Source organism: Python bivittatus, unplaced genomic scaffold, assembly GCF_059951505.1.
Source record: "Python bivittatus isolate LINGU-HERP-01145 unplaced genomic scaffold, Pbiv_v1 ctg000480_np1212, whole genome shotgun sequence".
NCBI lineage: Eukaryota > Metazoa > Chordata > Lepidosauria > Squamata > Pythonidae > Python > Python bivittatus.
In genome coordinates, this window is record NW_028277075.1 from 97,551,497 (window position 1) to 97,569,245 (window position 17,749).

Genomic DNA, 17,749 nt, shown 5'->3' on the forward strand with positions numbered 1-17,749 from the left:
GGATATATAACAAAGTATTGAGATGAACTTTTGATATTGACCAAATACTTATTTTCCACCATGATTTGCAAATAAATTCTTTAAAAATCAGACAATGTGATTTTCTGGATTTTTTTTCTCATTTTGTCTCTCATAGTTGAGGTATACCTATGATGAAAATTACAGGCCTCTCTCATCTTTTTAAGTGGGAGAACTTGCACAATTGGTGGCTGACTAAATACTTTTTTGCCCCACTGTATGCACCCTGTTTTCTAGGATTTAATACACAGTGAGAGAAAGTATGCTCCTAAGCAATTTGAATCCCAGATGAAACTGCCCGTGTACCTTATGGCAGTATCATTGTTATTATTCTATTACTCAGTTTCTTCTGTATAGTTAATGTATATGATTATATGATTCTTCCATACGTTTAAATATCATTCATGCATTTATTGTTAGTATTTCTATGCTGCTGTACTCCAAAACAGTTTTGAGTGGCATACAACAGAAAGAAAGGTAAAAAACATCAGAAAAGTGACATATGCACACACTGGGTATACCAAAAGTTGGGCCGCATAGACAGTTGATTATATAAATAACATTAAATGTTCAAATTGGTTGCCATTTTCTTCTAAACACTTCCTTATTCATTTAACACATGACCTTTGACTATTCCTAAGTACAGTAACATTTTTCTGAAAACAGTATTAATAAAATGTTGTGATTGGCCTATGGGGCCTGACTCTTAATACACCACGCATCTGTGTGTGTAAGAAGATTCCAAGACCACTAACCAGCTTTTATGAGGCAGATTATAAAAAGAAAGCCTAACATCTCCCAAATACTAGTATTCCAAACTAAATTTTCACCTCTGTATTATGCTGGCAAAATCTGTCCTGTTAGTGGGTGGACAGTCTATAGTTACAGTTACGTAGTTATTTACATGAGCAAGAGTTGTAGACTAGCTGTCTGAATGGGCTTTAATTTGATCTCAGCTAGAATGTCTTTGCAAACCTGTTTTCTTTTCATTTTAGATGTGTGTGAACCAGAGGCCTCCAGTGCAGATGAGCCATCAGCAACAGACCTTCGTGCCCAGATTAATCTACTTGCTGACCAAATTACTCCTGAAAGTCTTCTCAGCTATTCAGGGAACGAACTCTTTGAAATGCAAGAGAAGCTTCATAGCATGACAAACTGCATTATGAGAAATCTGAAGTCTCGTTGGAAGTCTCCATCTTGCGAAACCACTGTTTAATCAGTTACACTTAGTTCTTTAAAGAATAGATTTGATTGCAGGGCAGTTTTTCTAAAATCCCAAATTTTAATTTGAGATGAACATTTAGTCTTATCACATATTTTTAAATAAAAGGGATTGCTGTAACTTGAATAGAGCATTGCTGTATAAATCTTAAACTTTTAACTTCTCTGGACTTACAATTTGAGATTTTTATTGCTGCTATGCACAATTTCCAAAATGTGTTAAGATGTACAGTAAAGACTGTGAAACATGTCACAATATGGAGCAATATATTTTTCAAATGTTAAGTGTGATTCTTTGATGCATCATCAATATTTAAGGCCTGGGTTTTGTTGCTCTGAATAAAGTTTGAAGTGTTAATTAATTTACCAAAAGTAATACAAATCTTCCAGCTGATACTAGTTTGGAAGATACTAGTTTTATAGCTTCTTTACCATATTAAAAAATATGGTGCTTCATTAGCATATTAATAATATCTCAAACTTTTTCAATCAGCAATAGTACATAGTCTATTTTTTCATGAGTCTATTATGCAGAAGAAAAAAGTGTGTCAGTATATAATTCCAATAAGTATTCTCAGGATCTGACCACATGTTCTTAGAATTTTATAGACAATGAATCTTTTATTTGCCCCACTCATAAGTAAAGTGGACATAAAAATTATTTTGTATATTATGTATAGATGTACTAAATGCAGATGCTATAAATTATGTCCCTGTATGAAAGGCAGTATCTAACATATGTTTGAATGGAAGGAACTTTGTATAGAGCATATTGTGCTTTCTAAAATGGGCATAGCAAGGGGATCAATTTATGTTTTAGGAAATAAATATATATGGATAAAATGATTGTAGTAATTTGGGAGGAAGAACTGTACTGTGTTAAGATTCAAATTTGTTGGCTGTTTGTATGCAAGAGAAAGTATTCTAAAACAGCATTTAAACTATGAATTAATAACTGGTGTGAAAGTGCTGATTTGTCTATTGCAGGGAGAGGGGACAAGGGTGAATCAATACGTTTGTGCCTTTGAAAAGATTAATAGAAAGGGATTTTAAAACCAAATTAATTTAGCAGTTGCATCTTCTATGATTATATGGTAATTTAATTCCAATTTAATTTGTCAGCGTAAATCAGTAAAGAATAATAGGGTATGAGAGGTCCTCAAGAGAATAAAAGGCTACCACTAAGCTAGGGAAGCTCTTTCATCACTGTGGGAGCGAGCAAGCCAAATAGGAATTCATAAGCCACCTCTCCAAACATTACTAAATATTGCTGTCCATCTCTTCCCAAAGCTGTTGGAAATGGCCCAGAACAATCATTTTAATTTTTGATGATGAGGGACCTGGATGTTTTAGCCTTTAGTTGTTATTGCTTCCAGCTTGTTTGATATTGCAAGATGGGTTTGGAAAGTATCTCAAAGACCGCGTAGACCAGCTTCAGTCAGTGCAGAAAATCCAGCTCAGCATCCCTCTCTATTTAACTTCTGATTGATAGGATTCTCAGAGAGTTTTTCCTGTTACCACATAATCTCACCCTCTTTTCTATCATTTGTAAATTTTGTAGTATCTCTACCTCTACCTGTGCTCATCATTCAGAAATATATATGGCAAGCCATCATATGAGGATTATAAGATAGACTGGCCAAAGGCCCCTGAAAAATGCAACACAAAGCTTAGTATTCATGTATTTTGCTGACCTGAGATAATTGTTGCATTTTATTTGCCCCCTCTCTACTCAGCTATTTTGTTACAATAAGCATGTTTTCCTCTTAAGAAATACAAAGCTAAGAAAAATCGATACATGATGATTGAGTGCACATATCCATCCTGGTGAGAAGAAACTGCTACAAATGCAATGCATTAATTGTGAGTATGTTCTATAGTACCTTCAATGCAAATTAAGTATCAAAAGCCTACCAATGAGAAGATGTCACAGTGAACAAAAACAAGTAAACTGGTTTTTTAAAGGGCAAATGAAATTACAGTATCACAGTTAAGAGCCAATAAATAGCTGAATCCAACAATGGCTTCAGTCAGCTGATACTGGTTTGAAAAGAATTGAATGTAATGGAGCAGCAGCCAATGGTGGTACAGAAGAGAGGTAGTCCACCAGAGAGACTTTGGGAGACCGCTGGACCAGGTATCTTGAAAGAATGAAGCCAAGATCCAGGAAGAAAGCTAAAATCACTTGTTCTCAGGATGCTGGTAGGAAGCAGGAAGGTTTGGGGTTGAAATCTTACTATACTATAGATCCTGAGGAAGCAACACAAGAATTTCCAGTGAAGTAGATTAGTGGAGGAAGCCCCCATTGTTTAAAATGTCAATGTGAAAACTGCCAGATTCCAACTTACACTTGGTTTCTGCATTTGTTACCTTTTGAGATAGCCTGAAACCTTTTGTTGTATGTGGGTTCAATTAATCACTTGTTCAATTGTGCAGTTAAAGTCTCATTTTTCCAAAATGATCACTTTGAGGTCTGCAACAGAGTTCAACCTCCCAAGACTCCCTATTGTAGATCTCAAAGTGACCATTCGGAAAAATGAGACTTTCAGCTTGATTAAGCAAGAGATTGCTGTACTCAACGTGTCAAAAGGTTAAAGCACAATGGGTTTTTAACACATTACAGTTGTTAATGGATAAGGTATTTGTAATCTGTCTCATGTGTTGCCTGCCTCTGCATAACCAGCCTGTCTTCATCTCCCTGCCTCCATCCCAGTTTAAATCCAACAGTTTATCTTTGCATCTGATGAAGTGAGATGCAGCTCCCAAAGCTTACACCTATTAAGAAAATTGTGTAAATTGGGAAAGGTGCTACCAGACTCCTGACATGCAATTACTGGAAGAACTCACCCGTTGGTTCAGGGTGCAGTGCCATTATGCTGTTGACACCCAACTGTAATTTGCCATCCTGGGCTAAGCCAGTGATGCAAAATCTTGTCTTGGTGCCTGGAGCTGTTGGGGCCTAAGTGGGATGAAACAGATTGAAGTTTAACCCAAGCGAGAGAGTTGCCTGCTTGGCTCTCACTTTTTGTGAGATGGGTGGTATCTAAATTAGATAGATAGACAGACAGACAGACTTTTGATGAGGAAGCACTGCTGATGGGCAAGTCTGTCACATGTGGGTCTTCCTGGACTCACAGCTACTGCTGGTTGAGCAGGTGGAGCCATGGCCAGCAGTACGCAGATTCTCACAACAGCAAAGCATGCCTCCATTGTGCTACGTGGATCTGCCTTTAAAGTTCTCTTGGAAGCTACAATAGGTGCAAACTAGTGGCCTCCAGACGTTAGCTGTCAGATTATGCATGTATTGCAGCCCTCCATTGGCTACCCACAGCTTCTGGGTACAGTTTAAGCCCTATAAAGCCCCATATGACTTGAACAAAGATACTTATTGGACAACCTTCTCCAGCCAAAAACTTCCTGCTTTATATGTACATCTGGATAAAATTGTTGGTGGTTCCCCACTTCTGTGAAGTAAGGGAGGCTGAAGTCAGGAGGCAGTATTGTTTTTGTAATGGCTCATGTGCAATGGAACACCCTTCCCTTAGGTATTAGACTTGCTCCCTATTAATGGCTTTTCAGAAGATGTAAAAGGTGGGGCTTCTTTGACAAGTTTTTGGAGATTGATGGGTGGGTGCCATTGACTGCATGTTAACCAGATAGTTTCACAACTATTTTTCATTTTGAACTTATTCAAGTATTAGTATTACAACCACGGATGTTTTGTGAGTACTATACTGTGGATATTTTATTGTACTGATGTATTGGACATCACCAAGAACTCTGACAAATAAGTAAAATAAAATGAAGAAATAAAACACATAATAGGTTTGCAGAAACATGACATTTATTAGTCACTAATCTGAGAGGGAATAACAGCACTGTGACCCAAGAACACGCAGATTAAAAATGCATGCATCAGCATTCTCTAAGCAGAGCAGAAGAGAGGCTTTTCCACTTTTGACTGGACTGAGGTGTTGTATACTAGAAACAGAAATTGATACATTCAGCTGTGTTTAGACTATTATGGGTGATCACTGCATCTCTTGAGAAGAAAAACCATTTAAACCAATACAATTCAATGTTTCATGAAAATAAACTGAATCGTGCAAATTCAGCTTGATTAAAAGAGTGATAATTTAAGATACCCAAAACTCTCTTAAAAATCTAATCAATAGTGGTGGATGTTGGTAGGTTGACATTTCCCATTGGCATTCTGACTAGGATGGATAATGTTTCATGAAAGATTTAGATGTCAGACAATTCTTCACCTTTATCAAGAGAGGGAAAATAATAAGGCTGTTTGGAGAGTGTTAAGAATGATACTGAACTGATGGGGCCTAAAAGGCTTTTTTATTGTCCATGTCAATGTGGTCTCCTTTGTTTAAACTGCTTCTACATAGTTGGCTGGCAGCATGCCTGTTTTGCCTGTTCTTTGCACAGTTCCATACATCCATCCTTCATCTATGGCTTGGACGTTGACAATTGCATCACCATCTTTGAAAGAGACTTCATCAGCATCTGCTGCTGTGTAGTCATACATGGCACGATATGTCTTCTATTGTGGTCATTGTAGGGAAAAAAATAATATCCAAAGGTTACTAGCATACACACAGTGTACAGGGAACAATCACTTCAACATGTCTGTAACTCTGAAACTTTGAATATAAAGATCTCCCTCCGAAACATCAGTGATGCTGTTTACTCCCCCAAGTGAATTTATATTCAAGCTAAAGTTGACCATCCATTTAGATGTGTGAGGATTTTTTTCTCCCCAGAAATGGCAACCTTTTGCACACAGACGGGGGCCCACACAGGGCAGGCAAGGGTGAGCTAATAAAACATGTCATAATACAAGTTTCTTTCCCATTAAGATTTGCCATCATGACATTATATATAAGTATGTAAGGAGCAGAGCATGCATTGTGATCTCATGAATCAGGTTCCACCATTTTGATGAGATTGTGGCTTCTTGTGGACTTCCCTGTACACGGACTCAATTCATAAACGTCCTCTGCCTGCAGAAAACTCTTATTTTTACAGATATTTTTGTTGTATAGCAATACGTTTTGCTTACCCCTGCAATAGATGGATGAGAGGGGATGGAAGATACTGTAGTCTGTTGAGTCACAACAGAAGATGATCTTTGTTGTGGCAGCTCTACAGTTTTGGCATGTTTGTAATCCGCTAAAAAGGGAAATGAAGTTGAAATATATCAGAAGAAGCAAAACAAAAGAATGCTGGTATGATTTCAAAATACAGTTAAGTGATGCTTGAACATTAGGTATGTTTTTCAAATTCTGATAGTGGCTGAGGTTATAGATTACAATAGTGCAGATGTATGTAATGTTAGGAAATCTCTCTCTCTTTTTTTTAATTAATTGTCTTCCAGAATATCTGCATACAGAGATGGTACTAACTTTTTCTTCTCCCTTTTGGGCACACAAGGGTCCTGCTACTTTTTCCTGATTGAAGAGAATCACTCTGGTATTGTGTAGTTACGATAGTGTATTAAATTAATTCATTTGGCAATTCTGATAAGTTACAATTCCAGGAAGATGTTATAGTAGTTAGGTTATCATGCTATAGCCAACCCTTATGTAGGTATAGAAGAGCAGGCTACTGAGGAACAATTGAAGGCCCCTGTGCTGCCTGCCTCCCCTCCTCTCTGAGCCTCCTCCCAGCTTCAGCACTGGGGAGAGTTGCCAGTAAAGCTGCAACCTTGAAACAGGTGGGGGAGGAGATGCGTGTTTTGGGAGCTCTGCAGCCAGCGGCGAACAGAGAAACGCAGCCGGAGAAAAGGGCATTTTTCCTTCACGGAGACTGGATGGTCCAGAGGCAGAGCAAGGAAAAGTGCGAGTACAAAAGCACAAGGTGGAAAGCTGCAAGAACCCTACACGCTGGCAGATAACAGGGAAGAAAAAAGCAGAAGAAATTCCAGAGAGGGGAATTAAGGCAGAAGAGTGTTTGTAAGAAGAAAACATGGTTATGGAATAGTTATACAATAGAGTATAGTACCGAGGAAATATTGTAATAGTAGAGTACTGTATAGTAATTGTTGTTATAGTAATAATGACCATAGTAATATAGAAATAATAGAATGTGGGATAGAGGCAATAGAAAACCCTCACATATAGATTTGTAAGTTTCATATTTCGCTTTTGTATCTTGGGCATTTATTTTTTAAAAATAAAACATCTCCCCAACCCTTACAGGGAGATATAAAAAAAGTGTCTAGGGTCCGGTCCTTTTGGTGGATCATTTGAGTCTGAGTCAATCACATTGGGTATAGTTTAAAAAGAACCCGTGACAGCAGGTATCAAAAATAATCTGTGGACATTATAGGAGCTAGTGTTGACGCTATGGCAGCCAATATATTGCATTATTCTTAGTTTTCCCACTCTGGTTTATCCATGCTGAATTGCTTTGCACAATAAATTACAAAATTTGCATGACATTCCCCTTAACTGTAATTTGTCAATAGTGGCAAAATTGTAGTTTTCCTTCCAGTTCCATCTTTTCTACCATGTTATTTAACACACAAAATAAATCAGCGATTTGGTGGTAACCAATGCTCATATGGCCTTTCTGTTAAAATGTTGGGAAGCTGATTAAATTCTAAATGGACGACTCATGAGGAGAGTACACAAAGCTGAAAGCAGAGATCATTTGGATAGTTGAAAGGCTGAGCAGAGGAAAGGAATTCAACGTGTACTGGATGGGATGATCCTTTTCCTGACAATGCAGGTTCATGATATATGATATATATCATATATATATATATATGATTTAGGGATATAACCCTAAATCCCATCACCCAAATTTACTGATAATCAAGGACTATATTTGCATCGCTAAAGCTAGAGGGCCAATGATTCTCATAGCTGGATATGTTAAATCTACCTAGAGACCCATCCTTTAGTTACATCCCAGTGGGGCTACTTTAACATGACTAATGAGAAACTCCAGTCCATACACAGTGTATAGCTAGAGTGTTAACTGGAGTCAGATATGGGGACTATGAGATAGCCTTGTTAAAATAGTTTTACTGGCTATCAGCCTAACTATGAGCTATTAAACTTTATCTGATTTTTGACCACATTGTTGAAAGGCCGCATACTCCATTAAAAGCCTATTTGTATTTTGAAGATGCATAAGAGAGGGACGCTTGGCAGTCCTTCACCACCAGAACAATTAGCAGGACCATGGAGCTATCTGGGGGCCACTCCCAAATGCTGATGCTCCTTGGCAAGAAATCAATTTGCAACACCTTGTTATCATTTTGCAGGCAGGCCTCCCGCAGCTAAACTGATTTGGCTGAGTTGAGTGTTGTGTTTTTTTCAATGAGTTTTTAACAGTGTTTGGAACTTTAATTTTTTTAAAATATTCCCTTAATGTTTTTGTGTTCAAATTTAATAAAGACAAACATAATTCTGGCACAGAATTCTTCTTTCAATATTGTTTCTGAAACTGAAGATGCTTCAGAACATCTCAATCTGTTTTTTACAATGCATTTTAAAAAGTAAGCAGAGGAAATGCTCTTAAAACACACAGTATTTTTCTTTGGCTATCTTTGGCCAATTACAGCCTCGGTATGAATCTTTCTCTCTCCCTGCCCTGAAATTTCTTTGGGTCACCAAAACAAGAAATTTGATGGGAGTTAGACAATAGTCAGTCACTCACACCCTGGTCATCTCTCATTTAGACTATTACAATACACTCTACGTGGGGCTACCTTTGAAGAGTATCCAGAAGCTACAGCTGGTTCACAGTGTGGCTCCGCAGACAATCTTGGGTGCCCCAAGGATGGCACATAAAACACCTTTGCTGCGGGAGCTGCAGTGGGTGCCAGTTTGCTTCATTATGGATGGTGTTGATTATTACCTTTAGAGCCCTACATGGCATGGGTCCAGGTTACCTGAGGGACTCTCATCCCCATCACATTGTCCCATCCTACCTGGTTAGGCAGAAGGGGCATGTTGAGGACCCCATCAGCAACAGAACGTTGGCTGGTGGGGCCCAGGAGGAGAGCTTTCTCTGCCGTTGCCCCCACCCTCTGGAAACTCTCCCCACAGAAGTGCGGTGGGCCCAAACCCTCCTGGCTTTCTGGAAAGAACTGAAGACCTGGTTCTGTCAGCTTGCATGGGGCAAGAAGAGTTTTAACCAACCCCGGGGGTGGCTAGCATCCTGATGATGTTCCCCAAGCCTAATAATTTTTAGCTACCATCAAATATCTTGGAAGTTACTATTTATTTAGGACTAATTGTTACATTGTATTTTTAACTAATATTTATTTTTCCTGTAAACTGCCCAGAGTCATTTTCTAATGAGATGGGTGGTGACAACTTTGATAAATAAACAAATAAAATATCTATATTTATTGGTGACTGGAAATCCCTTATGGACTTTTTGTGTAAAAAAGAAAAAAAATGAACTTATGATTCATAGTTTTGATGATTAGACATGATAGATTATGGAAGGAAGAGAGTCATGATATAACTTTAGAGAGAGAGCTTAAAATATAATTGCACTTTATAACTTCTGTGAAGAATAGAAGCTACTTCTTTATATTTCTTTATCTTTTTTCTTCTTTCTATATTTCTTCTACTTTTTTTCTTTCTGCACTTCTAGCTTTTTCTTTTTCTTTTTATCTCCTTTTCTCTTTCTTCTTTTTCTTCTTTTTCATATATATGAAATTTGATGAGAGTTTACTCTTTTTACCTGTGGTAGTTGGAGGAAAGAAGCCTCCATTGGTGTAATAGGACAAGCGCTGATCGGCAGCCTCTGAATGCTCAGATTTTTCATCCCCGGCACTGAGACTGAGAGCACTGGCAGAACGTGAATGTTCTCGGCTGCGTCGCTGGGCTTGAACTGGGAGCCAGAGATGAAGAAGTAATCGTGAGGAGGAACATGTAGTTTCAAAACAGCATACTTAGCAGGAAAGTAAGGTATTTTAAATTCCTAACAGAATAAAGCTGTATCTTAAGAAGGTTATATCAGCCCGCCCCATTCAGTCTGGCAGAAGGGGCATGTTGCAGACCCCACCAGTCAAGCAATTTTGCCTGGTGGCGTCTAGGAAGAGGGCCTTTTCTGCCATGGTCCCTGCCCTGTGGAACAACTTGCCACCTGAGGTGCAATGTGCCCCCATCCTCACGGCCTTCCGGAAGAGTGTGAAATCTTGGCTATGCCAGATGGCCTGGGGGCCTGATGGGGCTCACGTTGTTGGAATTGGCTGGTGGGGTAATTGATTCTGCCCCCCCCATCATCTTGAATTGTATATAGTCTTTTTATATAGTATTATTTTTTTAGCTAATTGAATATGGATATTTATATTTTTACTATTTTTAATGTTTGATTTTAATTGTGAGCCACCCAGAGTCACCCTCTGGAGGAGATGAGTGGCATATACATTTAATTAATTAATTAATTACTTAATTAAAATTTAAAAATCATAAGCCACTATCTTGTATTCCATCCATAATGATGCACACAATTTCACTGATAGCCCAACATACCTGCAAGCAAGTGTAAGCTTCTAGACTGAATGTTATCTTCTGCTGGGTCATAATCAAAAACTGATCCAGGATTAGTACGCCATACACGAAGGCCTGCAAAAAACATAGTGTGATAGTTGGATGTTGTTTTATGTTATTGCACAGTTTTATATTGCAGTCCAACAGTCAAAATGTAAGTAAATTAATGATTGTAGTGTTTACAAGTCACATTTAAAAAATACTTTGCTACTCATGCTTGTAACGTGGCTTGATTGAGAAACAAAAAAGCAAAGTGGCTTTGCTATTCTATCTAAACATAACAGACAAAACAATTATGGTTAGATGATCTAAGATCTTCTCCAAACCTATGAATCTAGAATACACCATTTAGACTAGTTCAATATAAGATATCTGATGCGCAAAATGGTGTCTTCATGCTAAGGAGAAATGAATTTTACAAGCAGATTTGGTTTAGAAATAGCTTAAAATTTAGAACAAGTATGTTCAAGATAAACAACTTTTTAAAAAAGTATTTGATAAAAATAATTGTCTGCCACATATTTTGACTCAATATATTATAGTTTTGTGAGATTCCTTAACAGAAGAACTGCACAATGTAAAATATACCTGTTAAGTTATTCAGTTCTTGATCATGATCTATTCGTTTTTGCTCCATTTCTACTACTCGTCTCTGAATGCCCCTATAGTTAATGTCACTGAAGTCCAGTGTATTCTTCTTTACACGTTCTGTTATGGGGTCCGTGACTACAGGTGTGAAGCTACCTTTGGTCTTTTCAAAGTCTTCATGGTATTTCACCTGGAATTTTTAAAAAAAATTACAAGTCCACTCCAGATAGTCATATTTGAGATAGCTTTCTTCAACCTGGTAAGGGCTAGAAGTAGTGTAGTGCAACACTCATCATTCTCAGCCTCTTGTGGCTAGGGATTATTTCCCCAATAACTGATCTTGCTGATTAAATTAGGCATCCATAGCAGCTTTACTTGAAAGGCACCAGGTTGGGGAAATCTATCTTAAGTAAGTCTCATATCTGTTCACCTATTGAAATTATAGAAGTCTCTAAGGTTGTCCAAATTCCACAAGCTGATTTCAGTTTTTGCCTTGGATGTCACATTTGGAACTGCTGCATCTTAAGATATGTTACTGTTAATAGTAACATTTAATTTAATTTAATTTAATTTAATTTAATTTACTTGGGCTATTTCTTGGCTTTCAAGCAAAGCAGTACTCACTGTGGAAATGTGCCGTTGGGTCTCCCGAACACGCCTCATTTCAGGAGTATCCAGGACAAAGGGTGCTTTACCTTGTACTTGCTTCCGGAAGCTATCAGAATAGAGGATCTGACAAAAGCAGAGAGTTTGAGTTAATGGGCCCCAGCCACTGGTGAGCAGGTTTTTAAGAGATGCTTCATTTAGGAGTTGGAAGGAATAAAGGAATGCTGAACATGCAAACAGCTTAGGGGCATCTCATAAACATATATTCTTTACTAACTCTTAATTTTAAAAAGTTGTTGAGCATGTAAGGTTATTTCTTTAAATTCTGTTGAGATAAAGTCTTAATCTACTGCACCTGAAGGATTCTATGGGGATAACATTCAAAACAACAGCAATAGAACAACATAGAAACCTGTTTTGCATTGTCTCAGACTCTCCATCTTCTCTGCATGACTAACAAAAGCTTCTTAGCATTGCTACCTGTTCTTTTCGTTACGAATATTATTCAGATCAATTCTGAGACCTTCTGCTTATAAACGTGGTCCATCCCCAAATAACATGCCAACTGATGGTGCAATACTACAGCCTGTCTTAATCCCAGGCACTCAAGTAAACCTTATGCCATTCCAAGAAAAGGTGCCAGCTTTAGATTTTGGCTACTCCAAAGGCAATGGTGCTTCTAGCATTATCTGGCAGCCCCCAAAAGCATTTGGTGCAAACTCTTTCCATGTCAACCTGAAGCACAGGTGATACTGTCAAGAGAAGGGATGGTCTCACTTCCTCCGAAACTGTGAAGAAATGTAAGAAAGAGAGACCCTAAAGCAGATAAAACCCAGCTCCGTGATTGGTATTCATGAGGCACAGAAGGGGAGACCAGACCATGAAGCACAGTGTCAGTCTTCGGGTAATGATAAAAGCCATGGAATGGCAATGTTGTGCTCAAGGGAGCTCCACCCTCCTCCTAATATTGCTCAGATGCCTTTGTGTCTTGACACAAAAGACACATGTACATTGACACGGAGGTGTGTTGGCTTCCTTGTGAAACAGGGCCTTACATTATCAGATATTAAATGGCTAAAATATCCATAGAGAACTATTCTGAGCCATCCTGAAGAAACCTTCTCAGAACATACATTTAGAAGAATACAGGCTTGGTTTAAAGAAAAGTGTAAAATGCAAAGATCATTCTGATCCATATATCATGAATAATGTAAAGCTATTATACTACATTTTTAAAGAAAGTTAAGCTGTTCATTGAAGACAGTGGCAACTTAAAAATCTTTAAGCCATACTTAAGTAGGAATATGACACAATTAAAAACTAGATCATATGCTTAGGTAATATGTTAGTTTCTAAATGTCAACATAAAGCTATAACGTTAATGACATTATTAGCCTGGAAATGTTTTAAACATGAGTACAGAAAGCAGTATTTTTTTTTAATATCTAAAGTATAGATTGATTGTTCTGAAAATACCGAGCTAATGTTTTCTTGATTGCGTTTGGCTCTCTCCATCTCTGGAGTGATAGAAGTTGGAGTTCCTTTTCCCAGGCTCTCTTTGTACAAAACCTACACAGCATTCAAGAAAGCGTTCAAAAATCAAAGATTAGGCACTTGTTGGTGAACAATTTTGTTAACGAGGGTTACTATAAAGTAAGAGTAGTAAAATCACTGCATGAATAGACACATAACCCGGGAAACAAAGTGGTTAAAAAGTTATAGGGTAAAAAAAGAAGAAGTAGTAGTAAAAATAACATTAAAAGGAGTGTTGTCTTTAAAAAATATAAAATGGATGGGACTGAGATGTATTAGATGCAGGACAAGGTTGATCAAATGTGTTATTTTAAGTTCATTTTTTTTTTCAATACCAAGCTAATGTTTTCTTGACTGCGTTTGGCTCTTTCCATCTCAGGAGTGACTGGTGTTGGGGTTGCTCGCCCCAAATTTTCTTTGTAGAGAACCTGAAGATTGTAAAAGTATCCAAAAATCACACAATCACCAAAAAAAAAAAATCACAAAAATATAATTCAAATAAAATACCTAGCTTTTTTGCAAAAAAAAAAAGTGCTTAAAGGCATATTCTCAAAAGAATACAAATAAAAATATAAAAATGGATTATAATAAAAACTTCATGATGTCCAGTATAAAACTGATAAAAATGAAATGTAATTTCAGATATAATTATTTTTCTCTATTTCACACAAGTTAGGAAGACATGTATTTTATTGCTCACAGTTACATGGGTTTAGGTAAATCTGAACCTAAACCCTTCTGAAATCAAATACATATCAACTGTAATATAACTGCAAGACAAAGAGGTCACACCTCACTTGTATTTCAGAGGCATCTTTGAAATATATTAAAAATATTCTATGAGAAATCACAAAGAGAAACTGTAGTATATTTTGACGGAAAGAAATTAATAAAGGCAACATTCAAGTAGCAGCATTTAGAAGGAAAAATTAAGTAGGTGAGATAATTAACAGAGAGAATATTATTTTAAAGATAAGGATTCTATCCAGTTAGCAAGATTGCAGTACATTGTGGAATGGCTCTTTTCAATTAAGTTTTTATGGATAAAATAATGGTCCAATGATTACTTGTCTTATTAATGGAATAGTAATAAAATAACTTGTGTTTCCTATCAACTACTTGCTCAGTGAAAGCCATGCAACTGGAAATTACCTTGAGGAGACCTTTTTCTCATAGGTGTAATGTGTTAAAAATTAAGGGAATGGACTAAAGGCGCTTGTTGTATAATTGTCCATACCAACTCACATAGGCCTTTTGGCTTTTATTCCTCTACATACTTCTGATCACATCTTACCTCTGCAGACATTAAGATTCTATTTTGGATGTGATACAGTTCTCCCTGCAAACTCCACTACAGTATACTAAAAAATTCAGGATCATGAACAATAAGCCTATTAAAGAAGGTAGTATGTACACTGGAATCCATCATTATAATTTCTATAGATAAATGCATTGATAGGCTAAGTTATTTCAGAATCATTTTTACTAAATCTTGCTATCAGCAAGGTGTCATTCAGTTCCGGAACAAAACACTGATTAAGTTAAGATGTATTTTCTCTGCTGTGCAATTTTACATAATCAGCACTGAGGTGCATCTAGAAATGATAGCCATATGTTTGTGTGACTCTTGGCATTTCATAATCACCAAAATGGGTAGCTTATACTTTAAGGTTATTAGTCACTGTCCATGAATTTTTCTCTCTTATAAAGCATTTATTTGCATAGACCTCTTCTCTAGGACAAGTTATTTGGAGCAGAAATCATAGGGTGTAGTAATATCTGGATAGAGTCCTGTTGTCATTGTTGCTAGATTATGAAAACTCTTCAAGAACTAATGGTTGAATATTAATATTAATATCAGATGTATCTTATGAGTAGAAGGTAAGTGATCAATATATCAGTATTTTACTTAGATACAAAAGGCAAAATTTTGGAAGTCTTGTTAGGATGTTATTATATTTTGTTATATTAAAAATACTTTTGTTTTTAAAGTACCGAGCTAATGAACTCTTGATTGCGCTTCGCTCTTTCCATCTCAGGAGTGATTGGTATCGGGGTACCTTTCCCCAAACCCTCTTTGTACAAAACCTACAAGGTAAAAAGGGGTGTCCAGTAATCATATAACAACAACGACCAAAAGATATTTTAACAGTTTATAATGTTAATGCCAGGAAAACACCAGCTTTCAATATAGAGGCTGGCTGTTGATCTGGGTCAGCTGGAACAGAGACCTTTAGTCAACAACCAAATAGGAAAATGTAATCTAGTAGGATAAGAAAGCTGAACAGACAGCAAATGCCAGTCAAGCACTCTGTTTGCTGAAAAGTAAAAGAAAGTAGCAAATCAAGTCCTTCCGGGAATATGTTAAAGTTAAGTTGCAGAAAGAGTTCAAAGGACAGATGGTTTATGCCAAGAGGTAGAAATGGATGCTACAGTTTGGTTAGAAAGCACAAAGCTCTAATACATTTAATATTATTTTAAACCATTAATTCCTTTGCCTCCCTCTTTCAAATACCGAGCTAATGTGTTCTTGATTGCGTCTGACTCTCTCCATCTCTGGAGTGACAGGGGTAGGGGTTCCTTTCCCTACGTCCTCTTTGTACACAACCTACAGGATACAAAAGAGTATCCAGCAATTACAAAACAGCAATGACCATAACACATTATTAGCTAATGGAGTTAATACATGGGTCACACCAGCTTCCAGTGAAGCTAGCTGGCTGTTGATTTCAGTGTCATCTGGAACAGAGACCTTTAATCAACACCCACAGAAGAAAATGATCTAGTAGGATAAGAAAGACAGAAAAGCTAAAAGAAAGGTGAAAACACTGTGTTTGCTGAAAAATAAAAGTAATGAATCAAATCTTAGTAGTAGTAGTAGTAGTAGTAGTAGTAGAAGACTTAGGCTGAAAAAAGAATTCCAAGGATAAGAACCTTGTTGTAAAGGTAAAATTGGGACTCCAACAGTTAGAAAGCACAGATAATTAACACAACTTATTTTTAAAACATTAGGTCATTTTCTCTTCTTTTGAATACCGAGCTAATGTGTTCTTGATTGCGTTTGACTCTCTCCATCTCAGGAGTGACAGGTGTAGGGGTACCTTTCCCCAGTCCCTCTTTATATAAAACCTGAAGGACACAAAAGAGTATCCAGCAATTATGAAACAGCAATGTTCAGAAAAAAAATATTAATAGGTAATGTTGTTAATATTTGGATTGTACCAGCTTCCAGTGAAGCCAGCTGGCTGTTGATTTCAGTATCCTCTGAAACAGAGAACTTTAATCAACACCCGTATGAGCAAAAAAAAAAAAGAAATCTGGTAGGATAAGAAAGATGAAAAAGCAAAAATAAAGGGGATGGTGTTTGCTAAAAAATTAAAGAAGTGAGTCAAATCTTAGTAGCAAGAGTACACCTAGTCTGGTGAGAGAATTTCAAAGATAGGAGGCTTGTAAGAGGTGAAATGGCGTTATTGATAGTTAGAAAGTAAGATCATTAACACATCAACTTATTTCAAAGAATTCAGGTCAATTTTCTCTTTTTCTGAATACCGAGCTAATGTGTTCTTGATTGCGTTTAACTCTCTCCATCTCTGGAGTGACAGGGGTAGGAGTTCCTTTCCCTACATCTTCTTTGTACACAACCTACAGGATACAAAAAAGGTACCCAATAATTACAAAACAGCAATGTTCATTAAAAATATTAATAGATTATGGTGTTAATACTTGGAACACACCAGCTTCCAGTGAAGCTAGCTGGCTGTTGATTTCATTGTCATCTGGAACAGAGACCTGTAATCAACACCCACATAAGATAATAATCCAGTAGGATAAGAAAGATGTAAAAGCCTTAAAAATGTGAAATTTTTCTGTGTTTTGAAAATTAAAAGTAGTGAGTCAAGTCTTAGTAGCAATAGTATATGTAGGTTGAAGAAAAAATTCCAAGGATAGGAGGCTTGTTGTAAGGTGTGAATTGGCACTACTGATAGTTAGAAAGCAAGATCATTAATGCATCAACTTATTTCAAGAATTCAATTTTCTCTTCTTTTGAATACCGAGCTAATGTGTTCTTGATTGCGTTTAACTCTTTCCATCTCTGGAGTGACAGGTGTAGGGGTTCCTTTCCCTACGTCCTCTTTGTACAAAACCTACAGGATACAAAAAGGTATCCAGTAATTACAAAACAGTAATGTTCATAAAAAGATGTTAATAGCTTATGGTGTTAATACTTGGAACACACCAGCTTCCAGTGAAGC

General features: G+C 37.0%; 2 protein-coding genes across 6 annotated transcripts in view; one reads left to right on the forward strand and one right to left on the reverse strand.

Annotated features, from left to right (window-relative positions):
* The window catches only part of RIF1 (replication timing regulatory factor 1), a 47,343-nt gene extending 42,793 nt beyond the window's left edge, over positions 1–4,550 (forward strand). For both annotated transcript variants that reach the window (XM_007424454.4, XM_088146549.1), the window contains one exon: positions 1,014–4,550. In XM_007424454.4, coding sequence (XP_007424516.1) covers positions 1,014–1,234 — 221 coding nt within the window. In that variant the 3' untranslated portion in view covers positions 1,235–4,550. The remainder of the gene's footprint in view (positions 1–1,013) is intronic.
* Positions 4,551–5,261: 711 nt separating this feature from the next.
* Positions 5,262–17,749, reverse strand: part of NEB (nebulin) — a 211,260-nt gene continuing 198,772 nt past the window's right edge. The window contains exons 167-178 of one of the 4 annotated variants that reach the window (XM_088146545.1): positions 17,549–17,641; positions 17,046–17,138; positions 16,533–16,625; positions 16,012–16,104; positions 13,832–13,924; positions 13,440–13,532; positions 11,982–12,089; positions 11,358–11,547; positions 10,752–10,844; positions 9,958–10,107; positions 6,314–6,423; positions 5,262–5,794 (exon numbers count right to left, since the gene is read on the reverse strand). In XM_088146545.1, the coding sequence (XP_088002671.1) occupies positions 5,621–5,794; positions 6,314–6,423; positions 9,958–10,107; positions 10,752–10,844; positions 11,358–11,547; positions 11,982–12,089; positions 13,440–13,532; positions 13,832–13,924; positions 16,012–16,104; positions 16,533–16,625; positions 17,046–17,138; positions 17,549–17,641 (1,383 nt within the window). In that variant the 3' untranslated portion in view covers positions 5,262–5,620. Of the gene's footprint in view, positions 5,795–6,313; positions 6,424–9,957; positions 10,108–10,751; positions 10,845–11,357; positions 11,548–11,981; positions 12,090–13,439; positions 13,533–13,831; positions 13,925–15,491; positions 15,585–16,011; positions 16,105–16,532; positions 16,626–17,045; positions 17,139–17,548; positions 17,642–17,749 lie in introns of all 4 variants that reach the window. The other 3 variants (XM_088146547.1, XM_088146546.1, XM_088146548.1) reach the window with 3 other exon arrangements.